This window comes from Leptonotus elevatus, chromosome 3 (assembly GCF_054856555.1).
Source record: "Leptonotus elevatus isolate MCC_2025b chromosome 3, RoL_Lele_1.0, whole genome shotgun sequence".
NCBI lineage: Eukaryota > Metazoa > Chordata > Actinopteri > Syngnathiformes > Syngnathidae > Leptonotus > Leptonotus elevatus.
Genome location: NC_141241.1, coordinates 18,016,070 through 18,028,846, shown reverse-complemented (window position 1 = coordinate 18,028,846; position 12,777 = coordinate 18,016,070). Strand labels below are relative to the sequence as shown.

The window sequence follows — 12,777 nt, the reverse complement described above, 5'->3', positions numbered from 1 at the left end:
GTAAGAAAGGAGGTTGCTCCAGCACAGAGATGTTCTTCCTGGTCATATCTCAACGCATTGTGAGTAGCCACGAGTTATCCTGCCACAACTCTCGCACTGAACAAACCAAACAGCAATCTCTTTGAAGACGTACACAGTATTTTGACTCCAGTCCTGAAACTTTTCTGACAGCACCTCGTGCACTACAGCATTCACACGTAGAACTCTGCCAAAACATTTTAAAAGTTTAGACCACAATTGACTGGGGCCAAACACTTTTTAGTCCGCATTAAAAATGCATTTAGTGAGGAATAAAATGGATCCTTGGAAAGTTTTGTGTCACTCACGAGGTCGGGAAGTAGTGTTCAAAATCCTCCCCACTTCCCAGCAATTACTGCACACTTATTATTGCCAAGGAAATGCTAGGAGACAGGTGTGTCATTCAGGGTCCTCAATGTGTCAAAAATGGGTTGGGGGGGGACACCACATCGCAGTGCACAGGGAGGCTCTTTAATCCTGAATAATTCAGATTCCCCACAGGGGGCAGTTATTTAACTGCACGGGCTTCTAATGTCATTGGAACACGTACTTGCACACCTGATGGGGTAAATAATGAGAGCTCGCTTGGGTGAACTTTCAGGAAGATGTTCGTCAGTCCCCTTCTAAATCACGACCTTGTCTTAAATTTGTACTCACCCACTGTAACAGTAGGTAACATGAGAGATCCAATACAAAAGTTCTGCTTTTGTGCAGGTAAATGCTTACTTGTGAGGTTGTGGTTATCAGGGGCACGGGCGGGTAGGGCGAAGTGGTCGGTCGGGGTCTGTGTATTGAAATGAAGGAGAAAAACACTTTGCGCAGTCATCTGCTGCCATGCAATTTTAGCAGAGGTCGGCGAGTACCGATAGCGGTATTGGGCTAACGCCAGCTTTATTTCAAGGTATCGAGTACTCACAAAGGCTGCCGATACCAGTCACTGGCGCCCTCTTGTGGCCGTTCTACTATCAAGGACTAAATGGCATGCATGGCTGACGGAACGTGAACCGCATCCATGTCAATTCTCTCATATGCCCATTAAGATGCTATTTCTGTATTAATGTTTAGTGCATTATTAGTGTGTTGTTACCAACATTTATATGTTTATTTGTTAACTCAATTTAGTGGTGTGACGACTTTCTCCATTATACACAGTGCTATACTCACTACTACTTCTACAGTCCTGCTCACCATTATTAGCATAATGTGGAATATCTTCTGAAAAAAAATGAATCAAGTAAAAACATTTTTTTTTATAGAGAGCTTTTGTTTTATCTGAAAGACCAAATGATAAAAATAAAAAAAAAACTATTTAAAACAATAAAGAATGGGCGGAAAAAATAGAAAACTTCAAATGTGCTCTGTCACTGTTATTGGCACGCTTTCCTGTAAATTAATATGGAAACACAATGTGACTCACCTTTGGTAAATCACAAATTAGATTTCCCTGTTCTAAGTTATCTGTGCCCAATTGGAATGAATTAACCTATGAATGATGACTTTGATGTTTTAAAAAGCCACCTGTTATCCCCTTTTCCTTTGTGTAAACAAAGGAGCTGTCTGAGGACATCAGAAGTGCGATATTCACAAACACAAGACCTCCAAAAGGTATAGAGCCATCTCCAAAGATTTTGGTAGCCCTGTTTCAGCAGTGCGTAATGTTATTACGAATTTTGACGAGCACGGAACTGTCAAGAACCTCCACGAACGTGGGAGGAAGAAATAAATTGATGACAAAAATCTTCAACAGTTGGTGCGAATGGTGGGAAAAAAACAACACGTCAAACATCCAAAGACCTGAAAGCCAACCTGGAACAGTCCGGGACCGTGGTTTCAAGAAGTACCATACGCCACACACTGAACCCAAAACGGGGCTTCATAGGTGAAGACCATTCCTGAGACACGCTAACAGTTTGTTTACAGACAGCGCAATTAAGCTTCTAAGGAAAAAGAACACCCTCCCTACAGTTAAGCATGGTGGAGGATCCATAATTCTGTGGGGTAGCTTTGCTACATCTGGTATTGGACGCCTTAATCATATCACAGGAATCATGAAATCTGAGAATTCTCAAGACATTCTTGAGGGACATGTCCTACCAAGTGTTAGACAACTTGGTTTGAGTCAAAGGTCAAGGGTCCTCCAGCAAGACAAAGATCCAAAGCACACAGGAATTGTTAAAAAGGAAAAAATACTGTTTTAAAATGGCCAGCAATGACTCCTGATCTCAATCCGATGAAAACCTGCAAACATTCAAGAGCTTAAACAATTTGCAAAGGAAGAGTGGGGGAAAAATACCAGCGGGGAAGTGCAAGATGCTTAGAGATGGCAACAAGAAACGTTTGGAAGCTGTCACCACTGCCAAACGGTTTGCAACCAAATATCAAAGACGGTGCCATTATTGCTGCACATGCTGTGTTTTCTATTTCTTCTTCAGAATTACATTATGTAAATTGAGAAACAATTTCCTTTGTTGAATTACTTTGGACATCCAATTAAAAGGTCTTGATGATATAAATTTGGTACATTTCCATTTATTTCTGATGATATTGTAGAGATCATGCAAAAAATGAAGGGGTGCCATAAACAGTGAGCAGGACTAGTATGTACCTATATTAATAATACAAATTAATTGTATTTTTCCTTTCATCCATTTAATATTTTCTTATTTTGAAATGGTATTATTCTGCTAATTCAACTCATTTTGAAGAAAGACTCAAATCCAGGGAGTTGTCAATTTTTTACTAATTAACTACTAAATAAGAGAGTTGTTGTGCTTTATTTTGGGCATAAAAGCTCTATTGCAAAGTGACAGTTCTGCTTTTTTGTCAGAAAAAAAGACCCTACTAAGGATAATTGGTACAGACAATGGATGGATGCATGGTTTAATAAAAAAATGTATGTATCAAACGTATTAGTGGTATCGATTACTTGGTATCGGCAAGTACTCAAAAGTTGACTACTTGAACTGATATCGGTCTGAAAAACAAATCCTGTCATCCTAGGGCTGTTTGATGCAAGTTCAGTATCAGATCAACTGCGAATATGCACATGTGCTATACCTCATATAGAACGGAAATAATAGTCCAAATGTATATGCTGTTCTCAGATCAAAACATAATAATACAATATTAGCCAATTGTCTGTATCAAATCAAAAACAATCTCACCAAATTAAATGTGTAAAGAAAGAGAGACCAATTTAGAGTAGTGTGTGTTGTGTAGTCATTTGCATACACATTTGTAGTAGCGAGTATAATGTGTTTAAGCGTTGATTAAATCAGCAACTTCAATATCCGAACCCTGGTAGACGAGCTTTAACAGGATCAAAACTTACATCTTAATCACCATTTTTAATTCGATGTTTGAGATTTGATTTAGTGAAGGTCATTCAATGAGAGATTACTTCTCAGCATGTTTGCTTTTATTTGAGCCAAGGCACCCAAGGGTGGTATATTTACCAAGAAGATGGCTGTATGATTTAATAAAAGTAGGGATCCCACAGTGTTCATCACTTTAATTCTCATTAGAAATAAACTTTAAATGAGCCGTCCTTCATTTGAATAAATTAACACGTCATTTTGTTTGCCTAAAGACTGTGACGGAAAGGTCACTTGAAGTTGGAATTTAACTACAAGGATTACAACTGTGGTGTAGTGACACGTTCGCCTGACATGGCAATCCAGGCTGAAGTCGGCTGGGATAGGTTCGAACTCTATATGACCCTCAATAACATAGGTAAGTGGTATAGCAGACGGATAGATGGATGGATGGATGGAAAAAACAATGAGATACACGGATGTAGCCCTGCTCGCAGCACCTACAGGTAGTGGGTAGTCAGTGCATGCAAATTAGACTATTTTATATATATATATATATATATATATAGATAGATAATAAAAGTAAGCCATTTTACGCTGTCTGCTATAGTAGAGACTTTTCCCCCTTTTTCCCCTTGATACTATTCGGTTTCAAAGGCACTGCCATTAAAAGATCATCCCGCCCCACAGTGTTTTGGCTTGTCATAGGTGGAACTATCACAACTGTGACCAATGCACCTGTGTAAAAGGGAATACCAGAAAGGCGAGAACGGGGTGTTAAGTTTCACAGTCACCACTCGTCTCTCGCCGTATATTTTCTATGTCACGTCAGACGGCGATGATGTCGTTGTCCACATGTAATTGTCTGATTTTGGGAGGCTGTGCCGCTATGTGAATATGGGTCATTATTAGCTATTAGGGACTTTTCAATTTGATAACATTTGCAAAAAAATAAAAATATTGAGGATTTTAACTCATTTGCTCCCAACAAAGTACAAAAACATTATATTTTAAATATTGCCATGGTCCCAAAAGCATATTTATGTGTTTATGTTTATTTTTTTATGCTGGAGCACACAGAAGGCTTTGCTGCAGCTGATGTGTCAAACTCCGGTCCTGGAGGGCCGCAGTCCTGCAGGTTTTGGATGTTTTCGTTCTCCAACAGTGGTCCAACCAGTGGTTCTCAACCGCGTAAGTACGGACGAGAATGCATATTGAGAAACGGCCATGGAAAACAGGACAGGCTTCCCTACCACTGGTACACCCACTTCACTGATAAACTTCACTGAGTCTGGTAAAAATAAAAAATAAAATAAATACAAAATAAACATTATATACAGCAATCTCATTACTATTGCATTTGTGAAACATGAACTAAGCAGTAAGCAGTAAAAAAAAAAAAAAAAAAAAAAAGGCGGCCATTTTGCCCCTTGCTCTCAACTGAAAATGACATAATAGTGGTTCAGGGCTCAGTTAAACGACCAATCACGGCTCACCTGTTTTCTGAGTTTGGTCATGTGGCGTTTGGGAGCTGAGCCGTGGTTGGTCGCTACTTGAGCCTGAACTGTGAGATCATTTTCAGTCGACAGCAAGTGACAAAATGGATGCTCCCATGGATGTGGGGAAACAAAACAACTGGTGGTTTTTATTGCTTAGTTATTGTCCACAAACGCAACATTAATCAGAATACCACGTTTAGACGAATGGTGCTGCATAGAACATATTATTGTAAAGAACATTTTGGGATATTTTAGGTAGAATATATTTCAAACTCTTTTCACGAGGGCCAAAAAGGCACTAATAAACAGAAATGCCCAATATATAGTTTTTGGGGGGTGGGGGGGTGGGGGGCTCCTTTTTTAGACATCCTACATAAATAAGCCAAAAGAGAAATCCACTTACAACACATGATTAATTTAAGGATAGAAATATCAGCACAATCAGTCTACACTCAAACTGTAGAAATGTCATGTTAAAGCGACACATTGCCTTCACCCCATCCGGAATAATGTTTTCCCAGGTTCTGTACATGGTTGTCTCGCTGCCTGTCGTTCTATATGAAATGATTTGGTGCTTCTTTTGGCATTTTTTGGTCTCTTTGTCCTCTTCAAGACAACAGCTTGCAGGAGGAATAATCATCATGACACGATGTAATTTCTAACCAGGCCACAAAAAAAACAGTCAATGCAGAGAGTGAAGCAAGTGAGTTGCTCAAGTGTGTGTGCTTGCTATAGATGTATCACTATCAGTACAGTACTAATTATTTCCCATGCTAACAGCAAGTGGCAGACACTACAGGTAAACAAGTTTAAATTAAAGGAAGCGATCCATACTGCCGGGCTACCTGATATTGATAAATAACACTAACGAACAATGGATGACTCACACATTTTTAGTGGGGGATTTTCTGCTTGCGCAACATCGACATTCCTCCCGAGCGTGTGTGTGTTTGTTTCAGCTCAAGCTGTAATACATCTGGCACCTACAACGTGCTTTAATTGTGTTTTAAGTCACCTCCCCGTGTCAGCAACATCCACCAAGCGCACACAGAAGGGAATATGAGGTTTCTTTGTGTGCGACATTACGCAAATACAATCAACATATCTCGATTAAACTTGGAGGGGGCGAGTGGCCAAGCCAAGAAAGAAACCATTGCTGTGTTGCCTTGAAATAAAAAATCTAAATACGCACATCTTCAATGATCTTTTTCCATTTAAATGAAAGGTAATTCCATTAATCGATTAATCGACTCCCCGAAAATAAATAAATATGTTTTTAGTAAGGAAAAACAGAACTCTGTAATATTATGCGTTATAAAACAGAACGTAAATAATTTGTTTGTGCATCATGATTTATTGGTGCAATCCAATTCATGGTGCTTTCTCCTTCTGGTGTACCCGTCTTGGCCACCAGGAGGCAGTCTAATACAGTCATGCAGGCATAAACATAGAAGAGTAGTACTTCTTCTACTATTACTTTGCAATATCAGTCATTTTTTTGTAGAGGATGAAGAATATATGACTTTGAGTTTTGATATATTATCTGTCAAAACGTTTGTTATAACATTAAGATTAGCAACTAATCTATGTGATTGTTTTAAATATATAATGTGCAGTTTTTTAGTTTGACAGTAAACTTCAACTGAGAATGACATTAAACAGCTTGAAGTTTTTAGTTTATTTCATTTTGTTTGTTTAAATAATTGTTCAATATTAGCTTCATAACTGCTGCTTATTGTGAAGTATGAAGAAGAATCGTCTTTATTTTGATCTCTGACCTCTTTATTTGACCTCTCACAGTAGTGGACGCATTAAGCACACATTGTTAAAGCTGAATCCAGTTCACTGCCCAATACAGAACTTTAATTATTTTACGTTCGCAAGTCAGAGCAAAAAAAAAAAAAAGAAAGAAAGAAAAAAAAAATCTGCCGAATGTTTGCTTATATCTAGGAAAACTTATAAGTCAGATCACTCGTATCCAGAGGCACCACTGCATATTTTTAATGTTGTCTTCTTTGTCATATTCTTCAGCTGATTGGCAGTTGTCCAGCATTCACTTAAGTAAATTATCGCCACCTACAGGGCTGTCATGAGATATTCTTGACTGCAATTTCCACTTCCAGAGAAAATATTGAAATGACTCTTGCATATAGTGTACAGTATTGATTCTCTTGCGTACAATCAGTGGCGGTTCCTGGTATGTGCAACATGCGCGTCCACACAGGGCGCCATTTCGAGGAGGGAAGTGAAGGGTATTGAATTGGTGGTTAAGGGCACCATTCAAGCTGCATACTAGCCGGAAGGTAGGAAACCTGCCCCCTACCTGGCACTATAGTCCAGTGTACTGAGTGCACTTATTTACTCCTGTGGTCATCAAACCTCCGACTCGTCCTGCTGAAACTGTCACGACAATCAAGCACCAGTGCAATAAAAACCGTGGACAGTGACAACATGAATTGCAAGGGTTGGACGAAACAGAAGGTCGGACAATGGCTGCCGAAGAGATCATGTGTCCCTTGCTACACACTGATGACAGCAAGCCTAACATCAAGCCTGAGGCAATAATAAAATGGATGCTCTTACAGCTCAAGAGTGCATAATTGAGTTTTTGCATCTTGCTGATGAGTGCAGCCGAGGCGAGCGAGCGAGCGGGCGGGCGGGCGGGTTCACTCGCTAACACGTGTCTCAATTGAGTCTCTTTAAATTCTTCCAAGATTGTGGGAAATGAATGATACACATCTCGCACACTTGAAAACGTGAAACAATCACAAATGATGGGGATCAAGAGGTTTAATGGTGACAGAGGAAATTACCTCCAGTGAGAATTCAGCGGAATTAAACACATACTGCTCACGAAAGGGTGCACGTGTGATTTCCTGACAACAGCTTCAGGATATTAGTGGCAGTCAAAACACTGAGAGCAAAACTCCCTTGCAATGGTAGTCGAGAAAAGGCTATTATGACAAGAAATGTGAACGTTTGTTTTCATGAATAATTGTGCACTAAAGAGTTAAACTAAAATGCGATGCACTTTGTTGAAGGAACAAAAAAACACTCCTGGTGACTTGCGTGTTTGTAATATTGTTTAGGCCCCAGGGCTCACAAACCTGATGTACTGTAATTTCAATATTTGAAATGGGCAAGTTTAATTTTGAAGTAAGCGCAAACCAATAAGCTGAGAAAATAGCAAACACCAGCAAGCAAATTACATTCCTGTGGAAAAGTGAAAAGACTTAAGGAACATATAAAAGTAATCTCCAACTGGAAATTAGAAATCAACCCCAAGAAACCAAATAACAGAAAAGAAATATTACTGTCCACTTTCTGAATCAATATAACATCGCTACAAGACAGTATTACCATGGTAACACCGGTAAAGAATGAAGCAATTCTTATTATTTCAAAATAAAAATGTGAGCCTGGAGCCCAAGGTTTATTACAGCAGCTGACAGATCACAGGTCTGTGTTCATCTGAAGGATTGCTTTTCAATCACACACTTTATGAGTGTACACATTTTCCAGGACAGTGTGATAAGGAAGCCGTAAATTAACCAGCGCGAGGGAACCAGAAACTTAGCAGTCACTGGAGGATTTGGCTTCTGCTTAAGGTCAGTCTATGCTTAATGTGCAGCTGTGACAGAGCGGTTGAATATTTACGCACTTGAGTGCATTATGCAAATTCAGAGAGGTAAACATGAAGATGTTTTACTGTAATGTTTATGAGCAAATTTGAAGCCTTGCTCAAAGGCACCTCAGTTCCTACACCAATCAGAGGAATTGAACCTTTTCAATCGTGGGCCAAACGTGCAACAAACGCCACCGCTGCCCTCGATGGCACCTTTACACACTCACTCAACTCGCAGAGTACACTCACTGCTTCAGATTGAGTTTGGTGCTATACTGGGAAGTGCGGGAAGCGGTGATTCTCAAATGGTGGCTCGCGGACAGATCGCAAAAATTGGATTTCTGCATGAATGACGCAACTTCCAGCGGTAGTTGAGCAGCCTTTCACGCAAAATAATGACAGTGGTGCCATCAGAATTCAGACTCCTAAAATTGTTACAGTTGCACTTGTTTGCCGCCTTCATTTCCTATTAAGAAGACAAACTATTGATTTGGACTTTTCCAAAAAAGATGAAATCGGTGCCAAGATATATGTAAAAATGTGTGGCCACATTTTTTATGTTTTACTATATCCATTTTTTGTCAACACAGTTATCATGTTCAACCTCAGTTTCCTACATAAGATGCTTTGAAGAAGGTGTGGTACATTACATTTTCTTTATTGTTCTTAACTTTAATAGATGTTCGTGACAATAGCAACATGTGTGTGACAACAGTTGAGAACCACTTTTAACAGTTATTGGCTTTTATCAAAGTCAAAGTCAATTGAGTGACATCTGTCAAACATGCACCCCCCCACCCCCTCTCTGCACCACAAAAGGAATATGAAGCCCCATGCAGAAAAACACACTTGTAATTAAGAAGCCATTAAAGCCTGTCATTATGCGGCCACCCAAAACTGCCCCCTTCCTCGCGCAAGCGCTGAGCGGATACATTAGGCGAGAAGGTTGAATTGACAAGCCTATAACTTTACAGCCAATAAACGTTAAGAGGCGCCGTAATGAGCCAGACCGGATCGGAGCAGCTCTTGTTGCCAAGCGGGCCGAACTGCCGGAGGCGCTGGTCGGGTCCAGCAAATAAAGGGTGAAGCTTTTAGGCAATGAGCAGCAGGTGATTTCAGCTTTTCTGCAAGTCCTAATGCTCCTAAAAGCCACTCTCGCTGGTTCTGTAATTGGGCATCAGTAGTTAATGTAGTATTGACTGCATTACATGCTCTTGTGCATCCTTCCCCACTAATGCCATTTGCATCACCTTGTACATTTACCATATTGCTTGGCCAATAACTGTTAAAAGCAATCCGGATCATGAATCATATAAGGAACTTTTAGCCAGACTGACATTCAAAGCAGACTATTTACAGTTCAGTTAATTTGGATGCATTAGCGGCACAACGCGGATGTCGCCAGAGAGGCTAATTTATGTCTTTGCCACAAAATCTAATGGTTTTGTGATGCCTAAGTGAAAGGATGCTCTGCTAAGAGATGGGAAACATCCATTTTTCAAACATAAATAATGGGCTCCAAATGCATCCATTACTCGCCGAAGAAGAGCCATGAAAGGTGCAGAAGCTTAATTGTGAAAGAACACAAATTGTTGTGCGTTTATGGTGCTTCTCAGCAAGTGGCCAGCAAACCAAGCTTAAAAGTGTAGCCAGAAAGAAAACTTAGTCTCAGACCTCAAAGTGCTCTTCCCAAAGCACATATATGGCGTCTGCTTGAATATTGAAAGCATAACACATTAATAGATTGAATGCATTCACAGTACACTGAGCATCATTTAGACCTGTGGACCAGCATGTGATAAATGCACTGCACGTCTCCACGTCAGCTTGAATCCAAAATGGAACGTCATTAGAGAGGCGAGTTTGATTTAAATTAAAATTAATTAGATTGCCTCGCCCATTAACCCAAATACATTGAAATAGATAAGTAATGCAAGTGGGCCTATTTGGATGGGAAAAGTGAGTCAAGGCTGCGCGGCGTTATCCATAATTTGCAATCAAGTTAAAAGCACTCTGCTGTCATGTGCCATCCCGGGGAGGTTGTCAGAGGCTGGCTGCCTCTTAACAACTTCACCCAGGCAAAAAGCACTTAGCAGGAGACTTCAAGCTCTGCACATCAAGTGTAAATAAACATTCCATTCTCTTTGTGCATTTGGGAAAGGAGCTCAACTTCAGGATGCAGGAGGGGGTTTACACACAAGCACCAAATCGTAGTATTTAAAAAATAAAAATGAAAAATAAAAAATAAAAATGAATGAGACTTGGTGCGGTTCGCTGCTCAGCTCAAAGAAGCTCTGAATGTGTTCCAAAAAATGTCAGCGGTTACGAGTGCGAGCGTCCAGGATGTGACATCCAATAGGCGGGGATGTTACTCACCCTCTTCCTTGTCCAGCACCATCGTCCTGAGGAACGAGGAGTCCTTCCCCGGCCGATCCGTCCTTGGCTCCAGGAGGCTGCGGGGCTCGCTCCGCTCGGAGCTTTTCACCGGGATTGTCTTGATGTCGTTGTGCACGGAGCGGGCTCTACGGAAAAACCTTCAACAAACCGAACGCCTTTCTCTAAAAATAAGAACGATAGTTACGACGCTGACTGCCGTGGCCGGATGCGCGTCTCCCCACTTGAGCTGCAGCCCAAATAAATAAGCCCAAAGCGCTTTGAATGACTTCCATGCGAGTAAAAAGAGGCGAATAGGTGGCGTGAATCTCGACTAAATGTGCCGTGCGGTGCGCGCTGGAAGGCGGATGAGGCGCGCGCCGGGCATGGGCTGAGCTCTTCTCTTCTCCTGGATGTTAATACGCTTCCCCTCTTGCTCTCATTTGCTCCGAGACGACAACTACATTCAAACAAATCCAATTGCAAATGTGACAAAGTGCTCCCGCCGACCGTGTGCACCGCGTCTGTGCGCGCCCCGCTCCGCTCTGAGCAATAAATGCGCCGCGCACGCTTCTTTGCAGCGACCCAAGGATTCCCCTGTTAATTAAATCAATTCATTATGCTCAGATCTGATTAGCAGCCCTTCCCCCCTCTTTGAATCAATTATTCAATACACAAACATAATTGCTTGTGCCAGAGGTGTCTAAGTATTAGCTTATTTAACTCCAAGGACACTAATTACCCCTAGGGCAAGGGAACTTTTCTCATTAATTCTGACAAAACACAAAAGCACAGCTAAGGGAAAGAGAAAGTGTGTGCGTGCGCGCGCGCGCGCGTGACGGAGAGCACGCACACGCACGTAAGGTTGTATTGATGCGCGGGTGCACGCGCGCGCGCGTACGTCAAGGAGAGAGAAAAAAAGGGGGAGAGAGAGTGAGAGAGACAGAAAGAGATGTTGCTCAATGCTACACAATGAAATGCTTTCATTATGCTCTTCTCCTTATTTTTCTTGCTGGAGTAGAAATAAAGTGTCTAATTGTGGTCTACTTAGCAGTTAATTAGCGTCGGACACACTTTTATCATACATGCTGCACAGATACACGCAGCAGATGGGCTGACTTTTTGATTAGTGCCTAGATAGGAGGTTCACTTTCAAATCTGCTAATATAATTGTTGCCTGTCATTGCCAAGATGAAAGCGTTGCTGTTGCATGTCGGTGCCTTTAAATAGCACCACTTTCCCTTGCCCTGCAGAGACTGTTAACCAATTAATGGTGAGATCCAAGAAAGATTAGCCATTTAGGAAGAGCGGGAAGGAATAGAAGGACAAGAATGTTGGTTTGTCAGCAGCCAGCAGGCCGTCCATGGTGTGAGCTTGCTCAGTCTGTCCATGCCTTCTGTTACATTTTGCACCGCATATTTTACATTATCAAGAGCTACTTTGTGTGCACAAAGAAACATTTCCAGAAAAGTGGTCAACTTTTTCTGTGTGCGATGACTCCTTGCCATTTATTATTATGGGAACCATAATTGGTTATTTAACGGGACATGTGGGAAAATGACTTTTTAATTGCTTGTAATGTGTCTGGAGTGTATGGCCACACATTAAATGTGGACAAAACCAAGTAAATCTTTGCTGAGCTGCCTATTTCGGAAAAATAATCTATAAGTGATACATTTTTAACTTTGCTATATTGTGACATAGAATGGTACTAATTTGCATAATAACACCCCCAGACGGTTTCTCCGCCCATGATTTAGCAGCTAGGCTGCTCGAAAGTTCTGCCATTTTCAAGCAGGTAAAAGCCAAATAGTAAGCAGAGTTGCATTTTTATGCACAGATTAGCATTAGGCACATTGAGTCAAACCTCGGTTCACAGACTTAATTCGTTCTGAGACTCGGCTTGCGAACTGAAGAAATTGCTGCCGTTTAAATGAATGGAAATAAA

The 12,777-nt window shown here is 41.0% G+C and overlaps 1 protein-coding gene across 1 annotated transcript in view; it reads right to left on the bottom strand.

Moving 5' to 3' along the window:
* Positions 1-11,648, bottom strand: part of lmo1 (LIM domain only 1) — a 41,507-nt gene extending 29,859 nt beyond the window's left edge. The window contains exon 1 of the mRNA XM_086072030.1: positions 10,833-11,648. Coding sequence (XP_085928156.1) covers positions 10,833-10,854 — 22 coding nt within the window. The 5' untranslated portion in view covers positions 10,855-11,648. The remainder of the gene's footprint in view (positions 1-10,832) is intronic.
* Between the last annotated feature and the right edge of the window lie 1,129 nt (positions 11,649-12,777).